We start from the raw sequence: 12,992 nt of genomic DNA on the forward strand, positions 1-12,992 counted from the left end.
GCTCTTAGTTGTCCGATTTTTTATGGCATTACCTGCAGCGTCTTAGAATATTTTATCCTCACCTTTTTGGCAATCGCCTCTATTGTAGGTGAATTTAAGAATTTGGCAGTCTATTCGTCGTGAAGAAATTGATTGCCAAAATAAATAACTTTTAAATTACTTGACTTGTTCTGGGAAGGAAGATATTATACATTATTTAGATTTGATAACGAAAGTTATCCTATCTCTGAAGCAGATGTCATAGCAAACATTTACCCTTAGAATAATCTCTGCAAATTATGAAAGCAGTTATCATGAAAGTTACATCTTCTAAACGAACAATTTTTTAAACAATTGTGCAATCCTTCCTTTTATGATAACAAATATATATATATATATATATATATATATATATATATATATATATATTAGATATATATATAAAGTACATGGCATATATTAATATATGTGCAGTGTGTTTCACGCAACGCGTATGTTTATTCGTGTGCAAGTAGAATTCGTCATAAACTCTGAACGAAAAGGCTCATATCATTTTTCCAAAAACTATAGTGATTTTTAAGAAATTAATTAAAATAAAACCAGCAAATATATGTGCATAAGAAATAATGCATTAAGAAATTTCAATCTTTATTTAATCTAGCATTATGCACTACCCGATGTGGCAATAGATTATTAATATTTAAATCTTGAATTGGACTCAAGTCAAGGAGCTTGTCTCGTTATACATACGAATATGCCAAATATCTATAATTAACATCTAAAAAATTATGGTGGCTAATTGGAAAATTATATAAGATTTTTTCATTCGATTTGATAAGTTCTATTTATATATGAGTGGATGTGGTGCTATATGTTGTGTCAAAAACGCTATAAATACAAGTTGTTCTTTATTTGACGTCTTGGAAAAGATTTATAAAAAAATAAGTAAGGATATAGTACGGAAGAAGTGAGAAAGCAAGAGATTAGTACCAATATACTTCTTAATTACTTTAGAGTTACATGTTATAATAATTTTTTGTTAGTATTATTATTCCATAAGAAATATATTGATGGACGGCAAAATACCATCCTGAGTTGCTCATCGAATGTAAGTATGGATTGCAAACTGTGTCATTTCTTTCATTGTATGCGTGGCTTGACGATAATGATGGCTAATATCTATCAGTTATATTATGAAATTTATTTACAATTCTTACAATATGTCAGATGTTTTTTGACTTGAATGAAGTTATGTGAATAGTACCGTCAGGGTATGATGAATTCTATAGTTTTATAGATAATTTCCACATAGCTAACGTAGAACAAAGGTGACGATATACTAACATATTTACTGTACTATTATTCCTTTCATAACGAGTCTTTACAAGGTATCCTATTTTAAGTAATGCTATGAGATTTCTCGAAAGCTAAGTATTTCATCGAAAAATGTTACAAACAAAAGAGAGAGACCAAATTGCCTATAGGCAATGTGCCCCATTCCGAGGCAGTGAAATCAATAGATGAAATGGGCACCGTTTTGAAGATCTCGAGGAGAGAAAATTTGAAAATTTTGGCACCTATCTCAAGTTGATCCAATTTTTTGTTTCGGAAATACAGCGTTCTAAAAATCTATATATGTGCATTGTGCATATGTACATATGCTTTGTAACTGTAGAACTATGTATGTACATTGAACTGAAATTGTTTATTTGTTATTATTATTTAATAAATTTAATTTCTGCAGCAGCTTTTAGTTGTCCTGGATCTTCTTGGCATTATCCTTGTCTCTAGTTGGCATTACTTGCAGTGTCTTAGAATATTTTATCATCTCATTTTTGGTGACCGCCTTTATCGTAGGTGAACTTAAGAATTTGGCAGCCTGTTTTTCGTGAGAGAATTGGTTGCCAAAATAAATAACTTTTAAATTACATGGCTTGTTTTGAAAAGAAAGATATTATTATACATTATTTAGATTTGATAACAAAAACTAACATATTCGTGAAGCAGATGTCATTGCAAACATTTATTCTTAGAATAATCGTTTGCTAAATAGCAATTGTCATGAAAGATATATTTTCTAAATGACACAATTTCTAAAACAATTGCGATCCTTCTCTTTATAATAACAAATATTTATATGCAAAATATATATGATATACATTTGTATATGCAGAGCATGTTTCACGCAACACGTATGTTTATTCATGTGCAATTCGTCATAAAATCTGTTCGAAGAATTCTCATATTATTTTTCCAAACACTATAATGATTTTTAAAAAATTAATTAAAATAAAACTAGTAAATATGTACGCCTAATGCATTCCACCATTAAAAGATTGCAATTTTTATTTATTTTAGCATTACGCACTACCCGACGTGCCAAGAGATTACCAACATTCAAATCTTGAATTAAATTCGGTCAATTTTGCTAAATTTCTATAATTAACATCTAAAACTGACGATAGCCGTTTGGAAAATTATATAGGATTTTTTCACTCGGTTTGACAAATTTTATCAGCATATAAGTGGATGCACACGTTATGCCAAATACGCTATAAATACAAGTTGTTCTTTATTTGACGTATTGGAAAATACTTATAAAAAAAAGTAAGGATATATATTACGGAAAAAGTAAGAAGGTTAGAAAGCAAGAGATTACTATCGATGTACTGTTTTGTTACTTTAGAGCTACTTGTTATAATCATTTTTTCGTTACTGTTATTATTATTCCATAAATTATATCTTTTATATTATATATTCTTTTATATTATACCATATTATATATTCTGCATAAGTATTTTACAATCTAAAAATATATATAAATATTTTCAAATATATACAAAACTTGACTGATAATCTGGCTATTATGATCGTATATTTGAGGGATAGATACCTCACATAACATATCTGATAAAGATTAATATTTGAAATGAACAGAATGAAACAAGCTTATAGCAAATAAAAGAAATTAAAGCTTAATGAAAATTACGACAAATTTTTAAAAAATTGTTAAAACTGCTGTGCTATCAAAATTCTTAATTGCATTAGTCATCGCATTTTATTTAAATATTTTTTCTTTATATACGTTATCTATATAATTCATTTCCAAGGAAGAATGTTTTTCTTCGAAAACACAAATTTCCTGAGACGAATCGTTTATCAGAGAAGATGTTTTGTATGTATTACTTTCGTAGGTTGCGCGTACATGTTTACTGATGGACGACATTTCTTACGTATAACGACAATAGTTTAGTGTCTACTTTAGTTTTTACATATAAATATATCAGATACTGTTATCGTCGTTTGTTTCAAACGATCTGTCGAGAGGGAAAAGGATACAATATTCACAAATTATTCTTTTTAAGGCAATAATTATTGCAAAAAAAATTTACTAGTGCAAATTTTTAGCGTACGCGATTAGGCACCTTGCAGAAAAAGCTATATGCGTTATTTTGTGAAAATAAATTACACAGTAAGTTTTAATATTAATAGTACACTTTCAAGGGACAGACATCACGCACATTTTTTAATTATTCAAAAATTAAGAGTGAGCATATTAGGGAATACATTTATTAGAAATATGTATATACATATTAAGTCATAAAAAAAAAAAATATATATATATATATATATATATATATATATATTATTTTTCCCTTTAGACGTTCACTATCGCAATGCTCCCAATGCTTTTCTTTTTTCTTGCTTCTTTGTCGTGCAAAATACAGAATTACGGAACGATGGTGACACGTGTATTTTTTGTGTATGTATCATTTTATTTATATAAAGGATAAATATTTTTTTGCAGATATATAGGGGCAAAAATGAAATTGATATTATTTTTTGGAGTCGTTCTGAAATTTATTGTCCCGATAGCTAGTAAAATATACGCCAGGAATATAACGAAATGTTTGCTCGTTTCTGAAAATTTAAACATCTCTGAAGTAATGCCAATAAGATATGATGCTCATATTAGAATAAGACCACAACAAAGAATGTTGTTAGGGTACACGAATATATTGATTGAAGTCAAGAAACCAATAAAGGATATAATCCTAAATGCAAAATCGACATACGGTTACGGAATAGAGGTAAACCAAAATATACTTCGCCCCAATGACTTTGACTTACGTTTGATATAAATTTCATCCTTCAAAGCGATATGCCAAATATTTTATATGTCAACGTTAATGTCATTAGGGCAGGATCCTTTTTTGTTAATATTTACCGCAATTTCTTTTCATGTCTTGTGTACCAAAATTATTATGGTTAATTCATTGTTAAAGGATGAACAAGGTAGTGCATCTTATAAGGTGTCCGACTTCCAATTATGTGAGAAAAAAGAAATCTTAATTTTGCAGTTTGACAAAATGCTAGATAAAGGAAAATATAGGTTTGAAATAGCTTACAGATCCGTTTTAAATAAACATGTCGAGGAAATATTTTATCCTACTTGGAATAATCAAAAGTAAGTAGAGGATAATGTATTTTGAATTACAGGTTTATATGTACGAGGTGTCTGACAATAACATATTAAATTTTCGTGCATAAACTTTTATTTTGACGTGACCGATTTAGCTGTATACGGCTGCATAGCGAACTATCAGATATCTGTATATAATGAAAAACAACTACGATATTAATAAACAAATATTGTATATCTAAAGTTCAAAATTATTATTGATAATGCTAAAAATCTTTTCGGCATAATACTAAGCTAAAAACGTTATACAAAGTATTAAGTGCATAAAGACAATAAAAACACTTATTTAATACGAAAGACTATATCAACATTAGTCTTGAGCTAACTAGATCAGTCTTAAAACAGCAAAATATTTATCCTTATCAAACAATTTTTGTTGCAATATGACAGTTGGATGCTTACGAATCTCTACACACCAAACGCGATACGAATATTATTTCCATGCTGGGACGATCCGAGGGTAAAAGCAACTTACAACATCTCAATCCAGGTTCCTGCAAATTACGAGGTTCTTTCAAGCATACCCGAACAGTCTTTTTCCTTTATGCATCGTTCATTGTTTACGCTAAAATTTGGGAGAAGATTGATAAAGTACCAAAAATTTGTTTCGAAGCCTACTCATCTGATAGCATTTTTGATAATCAATGATATTGTGAGGGATTACGAAAACAGAGGCATACATTATATGTGGCGCAAAATAGATGCGGATAAGGAATTCACTTACGTACTAGAAAAGGCAAAAATGGTGACATCTTTTTTTTCTAACTCTATGAATATAGACACGTCGTACCTCTCTCCAGAAATTGACCATGTCGTACTTCCAAATAGTCCTATGAAGTCAACAGGTGCACCCGGCTTTGTTGTTTACAGGTATGTAATAATCATGTTAAAAATGTTGCTACGTTAACATCACAACGAATACTTAACACACTGAAATTCGATAACACGTATTTATTTGTGCCCAAGTTGAATACATCGTACACAAACACGCAATACTGTTAATAGGCAACATTAATATTAAAATTTCTTGTATGGAGCAAATTGGCAAACATTGCTACAACTCCTTATATTTGTAAATATTTTTAAGTCATGTAATATAACCAAATTATAGACAGTTTATCATTATATAATATATTATTGGCAAGATAATATATAACAGGTTATTCTAACTGTTTGAATTTTACTTCATCAATTATTTCCCAAAAATTTCAATTTGACTAGATATCTCTCATTATGTTCCTATTAGTGATGGTTAATAGCCATTATATATGCTGAGGGAAAATTATCTTAAAATTATCAAATATTTCTTTAATAGGTGCCATTAACATATTCACTTAAATCTAAATTCTTTTTATTTAAATCAAATATTGTCTACCTGATTTAAGTAAACAATATTGGTTTAAATAAAGAGAATTTAGATTTAAATAAATACATTAATGGCACCCATCAAAGAAATATTTATTGATTTTAAGGTAATTTTTCTCTCAGTGTACGAAAAGTCTAATATATTACCGGTTTAGAGAAATTTGCATATAATTGCATTAAAAAATTTTAAAATATTGAGAATACATACATCGAATTTCTTTTCGCATCACATGCGTTACAATATACTGAAATTTCGACAGTTCTCTATTATTTTTTCACCAGTAGAATATCATATTGGACATAATATATGGACATATGATGTTGTTAAAATGTTATTACATAGAAAAGATGGATAGAATTATGTTATATTCTTAATTATTTTTTCACAATAATATTAAACAGTTATAATTAACAAAAAAGGGGAAGTAATAATTGAAGAAAGGAGTAGAGAATAGGAAAAGAAAGGATATATACGAAGAATATGTTTGTTCGGAGATATTTCGAATTATACACATTAATGTGATAATAACGTTCAATAAATTAATTTTCTTTCCATTTACAGGGAAAAAGACATTACGTTCAACGAAATTTTAGATTTTCCGGGTCGGTTTGTTGATGTTATAACGTTAGTATCATACGAAATGGCACGTCAATTGTTTATTGGTGTTGTCAGTCCGCAATTAGGAAATGATTATGTATGGTTGAACGAAATATTTGCATCATTCTGCGGCTATTACATCATGGACCAGGTTACATTTTGTCATTAGCATTAGTAAATTGCAAATAAAGTTTCGTTGTTAATAGTTAATTCTTGAATACATCTAAACACTTAGAAACCTATCATATTAAGAACAAAATTATACTTATTTATTCTGTTAATTAAAACATTTTTTTGGTATTGTAATAAATAATGATAAACAGATTGCTACAACTTGTTGTTTCCAGGTATGGCCATCAGATCGATTAATGGAACTGTTTGTGGTTAAAATTATTCAGCCCACTCTAAATATCGACATGCTCTTAGAAAGTGAACCTATTATAAGCAAGTCTAAGAATAGTGATGGAATTGATGGATTACTTTATCCTCTCCTCTATCATAAGAAAGGTGAGGTTGAATAAATATATAATAAATATATTTTTCTGATTCTTCGTAACTTATTTAATATTATACGTTTCAACATTTACAACAACATAGCATTCGCTCTGATTCGCATGCTACTGCAACTTTACAATCGCGATGTTTTCAACGAAGCCATCAGGAAATATGTACACGAACGGTTAGTAAGTGATAGAAACATAACCTTCTGATCTTATATTTCATTTCCATTGAATTTTTATGAAGCTAGTGTTACCCAACATCCAATTTCATGCTTTTTGACATGCACATAGACGGACATGCTATAAGAAACTGAATTTGCTGAACTCTCTATAGCGCATTTTGAGATTTATACAATAGATTGACAGAGTTGCTTACAGCGTGCCAAGCACACGTATGAAATTATATATCGTTTAACGTTACTCACTCATTCGTTGTTCGTTTATTTGCCAGAAATTGTGTTTATATCCTCAGTTATTGTTTATATGAGACACATCCAAAAATGCGAGCATTTCATGGCAGCATACTCTAAACTGATTAGGTATATGCAATTATGATGCCGTAATAATCATTGTTTCATGAACATATACTAAATGATATCAATAGTTAGATAGTTAAATGATATGGTTTTGATACGTCCTGCTTATATATTATTTATACATACATATATATATATATATATATATATATATATATATATATATATATGTGTGTGTGTACGTGTGTATAAAAGCGAACTCTAAACGTCAAATATTTAAAAATGCCGTGTTGGTTATATTGTTAGTACAAGGGATATATGGACTATATTGGAAGATTATTATCTACAAAACAAAAGCCACTATAGGATAAAAGAAATAATGAATACATGGTTAACAATGAAACACCACCCCGAGCTAACGATCCTACGTAAATATAACGAACAGCGAACTATATCTATTTATTCATCGTATGAATGGACTGACAATAGTGTATGGATAGTACCTGTCAATTACATTACGCAATTTACTTACAATTCTTACAATGACTCGGATGTTTTTTGGTTTGATTCGACATACGAGAGTACTACCGTAAAGTCAGGGTATGATAAATTGAATAGTCCTACAGATTATTTCGTCATAGTCAATCCAGAACAAACAGGTAAGGGCACATACATATTTACTGTACTATGTTATTCCTTTTATGACGATTCTATACAAGGTGCCCTATTTTAAATAATGCAATAGGGTTTCTCAAATACTAAGTGTTCTATCCAAAAAGTATGTTAAACAAAATTTATAGCGTTTTAAAGGGGATGCCTTATGATGTTATTGGCTTAACCTTCAATGACTTTATTATAAACACGTAAAGATCAACTTGATATTTTTAAGCAATATTACATAGATGTTTAATACAAATTAATATATATATCGATGATGACCTCCAATTATTCTGCATACAAAAGTACCATAGTTGAGTCGTCGAAAAATAAATGCTTTCTAAGGTACTTTGTATTTTATTTTTATAAGTTCAAATACAAAATATAAAATATCTAGTAAACTATTAATTTCTCGATAATTTCACTATAATATTTCGTACGTAAAATAATGATAAAAACCAATCGGCGATATTAATTTTTATACTCTAGTACATTAACAAATTTGTAAAGTGCAACAAAATTTTGTTTGAGTTTTTCTACATTTCTCTCAAAACAACGACATTGTCGTCTGTTATTCCGTGTATGAAAATATTACGATGTGCTTATCAAAAAAAGAATTTATGAAATATTTTATTTTTTATACTTAAAAGTGGAAGGATAAAACGTAAAACATTTCAGAAATCATTCATTTTTTCAATTTAAAAAAATGAATGATTTCTGAAATGTTTTACGTTTTATTCTTCTACTTTTAAGTACAAAAAATAAAATATCTCGTCTACTTTTAGACGCAGAATGAAAGAATGATACGCAGAATGATTGAAGGAATTAATTTATATTGGAAAAGTCAGATGACAATTTTTAGAAATATCAAATTGACTTTGACGTGACTCTAACTGGGTCACTGAAGGTCAAGTAAGTGATACAATAATACATTCCTCTTAAAACAATGTAAATTTTGTTTGAAATATTTTTCTATGGAAGCTTTGAGTTTTAAGAAATATTAATGCATCATTTAAAATGGAATACCTTCTAGGCACACATATGTACATATATATAGACAAACATATAAACATTAGGTTATCTGAAAATTTAAAGCAAAATGTTTAAATGCATGTAGAGCAGTTCAAGCTAAACAGGAAAGTTATGTATTAAATGTCCTTCAAACATCCCTATAAAGTTTATCTCACCGCGCAAAATTTAATCATTCTCAAATGCATTCTAATTGTTATTTACATATGCTTTGCATCGAACCACTTAAGCATGATTCCCATACACGTTGTTGCGCGCGCGCGTTATCGGCGTCCAACAATGTTACATTAAAAAACACATTTTATTAGTTAAATAACTTGTACCGAAGTAATTACAAAAATACTTCACCGTGACGTTTTGATTTAAAGTGAAAATAACTATCGGCTTGATCAGTAATTTTACAGTGACCTACGACGCAATAATCATATTAACATTCCCTATTTGTGGAATAGTACAGGAAATTCTCCTATTCAGTTTAATGTGCTTTTCTTGTTCATCTCTTAAACGTACCTTGCACCAAACATTTTGTATATTTAAAAATTCCCGATCGTTCCATAAATCCCATTAAGATATAATCATTTCTATTGAAGCTTTTCACCCATGTATATTTGAGGTAGAAGTGGAATAATCTTAATAAAATGTATATTTCAGGTAGAAGTGGAATAATCCTAATAAAATATTTCTCGATATATGCAATTCAAAGTATTTAACACGTTAATAACAACACTAAAATAATCTAATAAAATGTAATGATCTAATAAATGTTAGAGTCATAAAAGTAGAAAATAATAATAAAATAATGATAAAATAATCTAATAAAATTTCTCTTTTTACAGGTTACTATCGTGTTAATTACGATGACAAAAACTGGATACTGATATCAACTTACATGCAAAATAATACCTCAAACATATCTCCCATTACTCGCGCTCAACTGGTAAATGATGCGTACTATTTCGCAACAATAAGGAAACTCAAAGGTTCTACCTTCATCGAACTCACTAAGCATTTAAAGAAGGACACAGATTTTATAGCATGGTATCCTATGTTTAACATTTTGTTAGATATGTCATCTTACTTTAAATTCCCTGAGAGTAATCATATCAAGGTGAGTAAAAGAAATTTTATGGGTAACGTTTATCAGACGTTAGGACATGTAGACGGCTGTCTAAAAGAAATACAATGTTATGATATAACAAATTAATCACATTGTAAATCTAAAAGAGTTTTGCACATGTTGTACCAATCTACACAAAAACGACGCTTTCTTAAGTAAAAGATAACATGACAGTATTACATATTTACGTTATATAACGTAAATATTTAGGAACATTTTTTGGGACTTCTGGATGGAGTACTTAACAAAATAGGATACGAAGACGATATAGAGGATGATAAAATGACAAAATCGTTGAGACTTTTAGTACGAAGGTGGGCCTGCAAACTTGGTCACTCAGTATGTCGAAATGCCGCTTTAGATCGTTTGATGATTTATATAAATCATCGTGATGAATTGAACAGGTAATTATCATCATCCACACATATACTCTCAATACATTTTATGAAGTATGTGGCCAAACTGTAGTATTTGATATAAGTTTTTCGCTAAACGTGAATAAGGAATACTCAAATGCTAAATTTTCCTTATACTCACATAAATATTCATTTTTTTTCATATATTTCACAGAATTCCGGCAATGTTGAAAGAATGGATCATTTGTGATGGGTTGAAGACAGTAGATTTAAATGTATGGAAAAATATTTTAGATAAAGCTATAAATTATAATAACAGGATGCTTCTGGAATATTTGTCATGTACTGAAAATAGTGCGATTATCGTGTATTACTTACAATTAATGCTACAGCCGGGTTATTTCTCGAAAACAGATCAATCTATGAGACCAATATGTCGTAAAATTGTGAAAAATCATATTAGCAAAAATATGGTGTTACGTTACGTGATCGATAATTATAGTGGAATTGTAATCAGGTATTATTTTTCGTGACGGGGTTGCTTTTCTTAAGGAAATGTAACAGTATCTACTAAAGTTAAATCTGACTTCTTGTAATTTTGCAGGTTTGATTTCCCTGCTGCCACTTTATTACATGACATGATTATGAATGTTTACTCATTAAATGACCTCGACATGGTAAATTTTATAAATTAAAATCTCTTAAGTTGTTTATTATTCACAAATATAATTCTATTTAAGCACTTTATGCTACTCTGTGTATATTACGTTATTTTATATATTAAAAATAAATTTTTGTGTTGAGCTGCAATTGTCATGTCGACAGAGTTGTAACACCTTAAGTACCGAATTAACTGTTACAGATAAAAGGACATGCTGAGTGGTTATACTCTCCAGCTAAGGAAGGTTTTTCAGTATTTATAAATCTTCTGGAATCAATCAACAAATTAATTACATACCGAAAAAGATATCTAATAAAAGTGGAGGATAAGTTTCAAGAGTTTAATCGAGTAATCGAATAATCGGAAATGTTTAAAAAACATCAACATTATAGTCTTCCGGATCAGATCAATATTCTATATAACAATCAAAATAATCACTATGCAATTGCAGTTATTATTAAGAATGCGTATCCAACGTAGTAAACAATTTCTAATATTAAGAATAGTAAAATATGATATGTGATACTTGGCTTCTTATAACATTAAACATTTAGATAAAATCTATATCTGATGTAAAATAAGATTTACTCTTTTATTGTGATGGAAGAAAATCGTTTATTAGATACGTTCAGGGGAACATATTTGAAGTGAGTAGATATATTAACGAATAAATGAGAATTATTTTAAAACTAACTGGTACATACGTGCGTTGTAACTGTAGAACTATGTATGTACATTGAACTGAAATTGTTCTTTGTTATTATTATTTAATAAATTTAATTTCTGCAGCAGCTTTTAGTTGTCCTTGATCTTCTTGGCATTATCCTTGTCCCTAGTTGGCATTACTTGCAGTGTCTTAGAATATTTTATCATCTCATGTTTGGTGACCGCCTTTATCGTAGGTGAACTTAAGAATTTGGCAGCCCGTTTTTCGTGAGAGAATTGATTGCCAAAATAAATAACTTTTAAATTACATGGCTTGTTTTGAAAAGAAAGATATTATTATACATTATTTAGATTTGATAACAAAAACTAACATATTCGTGGAGCACATATTTATTCTTATGTTTGCATTGCAAACATTTATTTTTAGAATAATCGTTTGCTAAATAGCAATTGTCATGAAAGATATATTTTCTAAATGACACAATTTCTAAAACAATTGCGATCCTTCTCTTTATAATAACAAATATTTATATGCAAAATACATATAATATACATTTGTATATGTAGAACATGTTTCACGCAACACGTATGTTTATTCGTGTGCAGATAGAATTCGTCATAAAATCTGTTCGAAGATTTCTCATATTATTTTTCCAAACACTATAATGATTTTTAAGAAATTAATTAAAATAAAACTAGTAAATATGTACGCCTAATGCATTCCACCATTAAAAGATTGCAATCTTTATTTCTTTTAGCATTATGCACTACCCGACGTGCCAAAAGATTACCAACATTCAAATCTCGAATTAAATTCGGTCAATTTTGCTAAATTTTTTATAATTAACATCTAAAACTGAGGATAGCCGTTTGGAAAATTATATAGGATTTTTTCACTCGGTTTGACCAATTTTACCAGCATATAAATAGATGCACACGTTATGCCAAACACGCTATAAATACAAGTTGTTCTTTATTTGACATATTGGAAAATACTTACAAAAAAAAGTAAGGATATATATTATGGAAAAAGTGAGAAGGTTAGAAAGCAAGAAATTATTATCGATGTACTGTTTTGTTACTATAGAGCTACTTGCTATAATCA

The 12,992-nt window shown here is 28.9% G+C and overlaps 1 protein-coding gene across 1 annotated transcript; it reads left to right on the forward strand.

Annotated features, from left to right (window-relative positions):
• The first annotated feature begins 3,263 nt into the window (after positions 1 to 3,263).
• LOC116851905 (thyrotropin-releasing hormone-degrading ectoenzyme-like) lies at positions 3,264 to 12,012 on the forward strand. The gene is made up of 13 exons (XM_032831818.1): positions 3,264 to 3,451; positions 3,788 to 4,070; positions 4,266 to 4,447; positions 4,853 to 5,332; positions 6,390 to 6,576; positions 6,773 to 6,932; positions 7,023 to 7,104; positions 7,708 to 8,060; positions 9,924 to 10,195; positions 10,415 to 10,608; positions 10,775 to 11,077; positions 11,165 to 11,237; positions 11,423 to 12,012. Exons 2-13 carry the CDS (start codon positions 3,804 to 3,806, stop codon positions 11,579 to 11,581), a joined length of 2,712 nt encoding a protein of 903 aa, XP_032687709.1. The 5' UTR covers positions 3,264 to 3,451; positions 3,788 to 3,803; the 3' UTR covers positions 11,582 to 12,012.
• The last annotated feature ends 980 nt before the right edge of the window (positions 12,013 to 12,992 follow it).

Source organism: Odontomachus brunneus, unplaced genomic scaffold (assembly GCF_010583005.1).
Source record: "Odontomachus brunneus isolate Ranch 3 - 2012 unplaced genomic scaffold, Obru_v1 Obru_scaffold_196, whole genome shotgun sequence".
NCBI classification, from domain to species: domain Eukaryota; kingdom Metazoa; phylum Arthropoda; class Insecta; order Hymenoptera; family Formicidae; genus Odontomachus; species Odontomachus brunneus.

Excerpts from the sequence above, each read along its gene's own strand:
- LOC116851905 (XM_032831818.1), top strand. The coding sequence starts at position 3,804 with ATGAAATTGATATTATTTTTTGGAGTCGTTCTGAAATTTATTGTCCCG. Across the intron at positions 11,078-11,164 it reads TATAGTGGAATTGTAATCAG|GTTTGATTTCCCTGCTGCCA; the intron begins GTATTATTTTTC and ends GTAATTTTGCAG. Across the intron at positions 11,238-11,422 it reads CATTAAATGACCTCGACATG|ATAAAAGGACATGCTGAGTG; the intron begins GTAAATTTTATA and ends TAACTGTTACAG.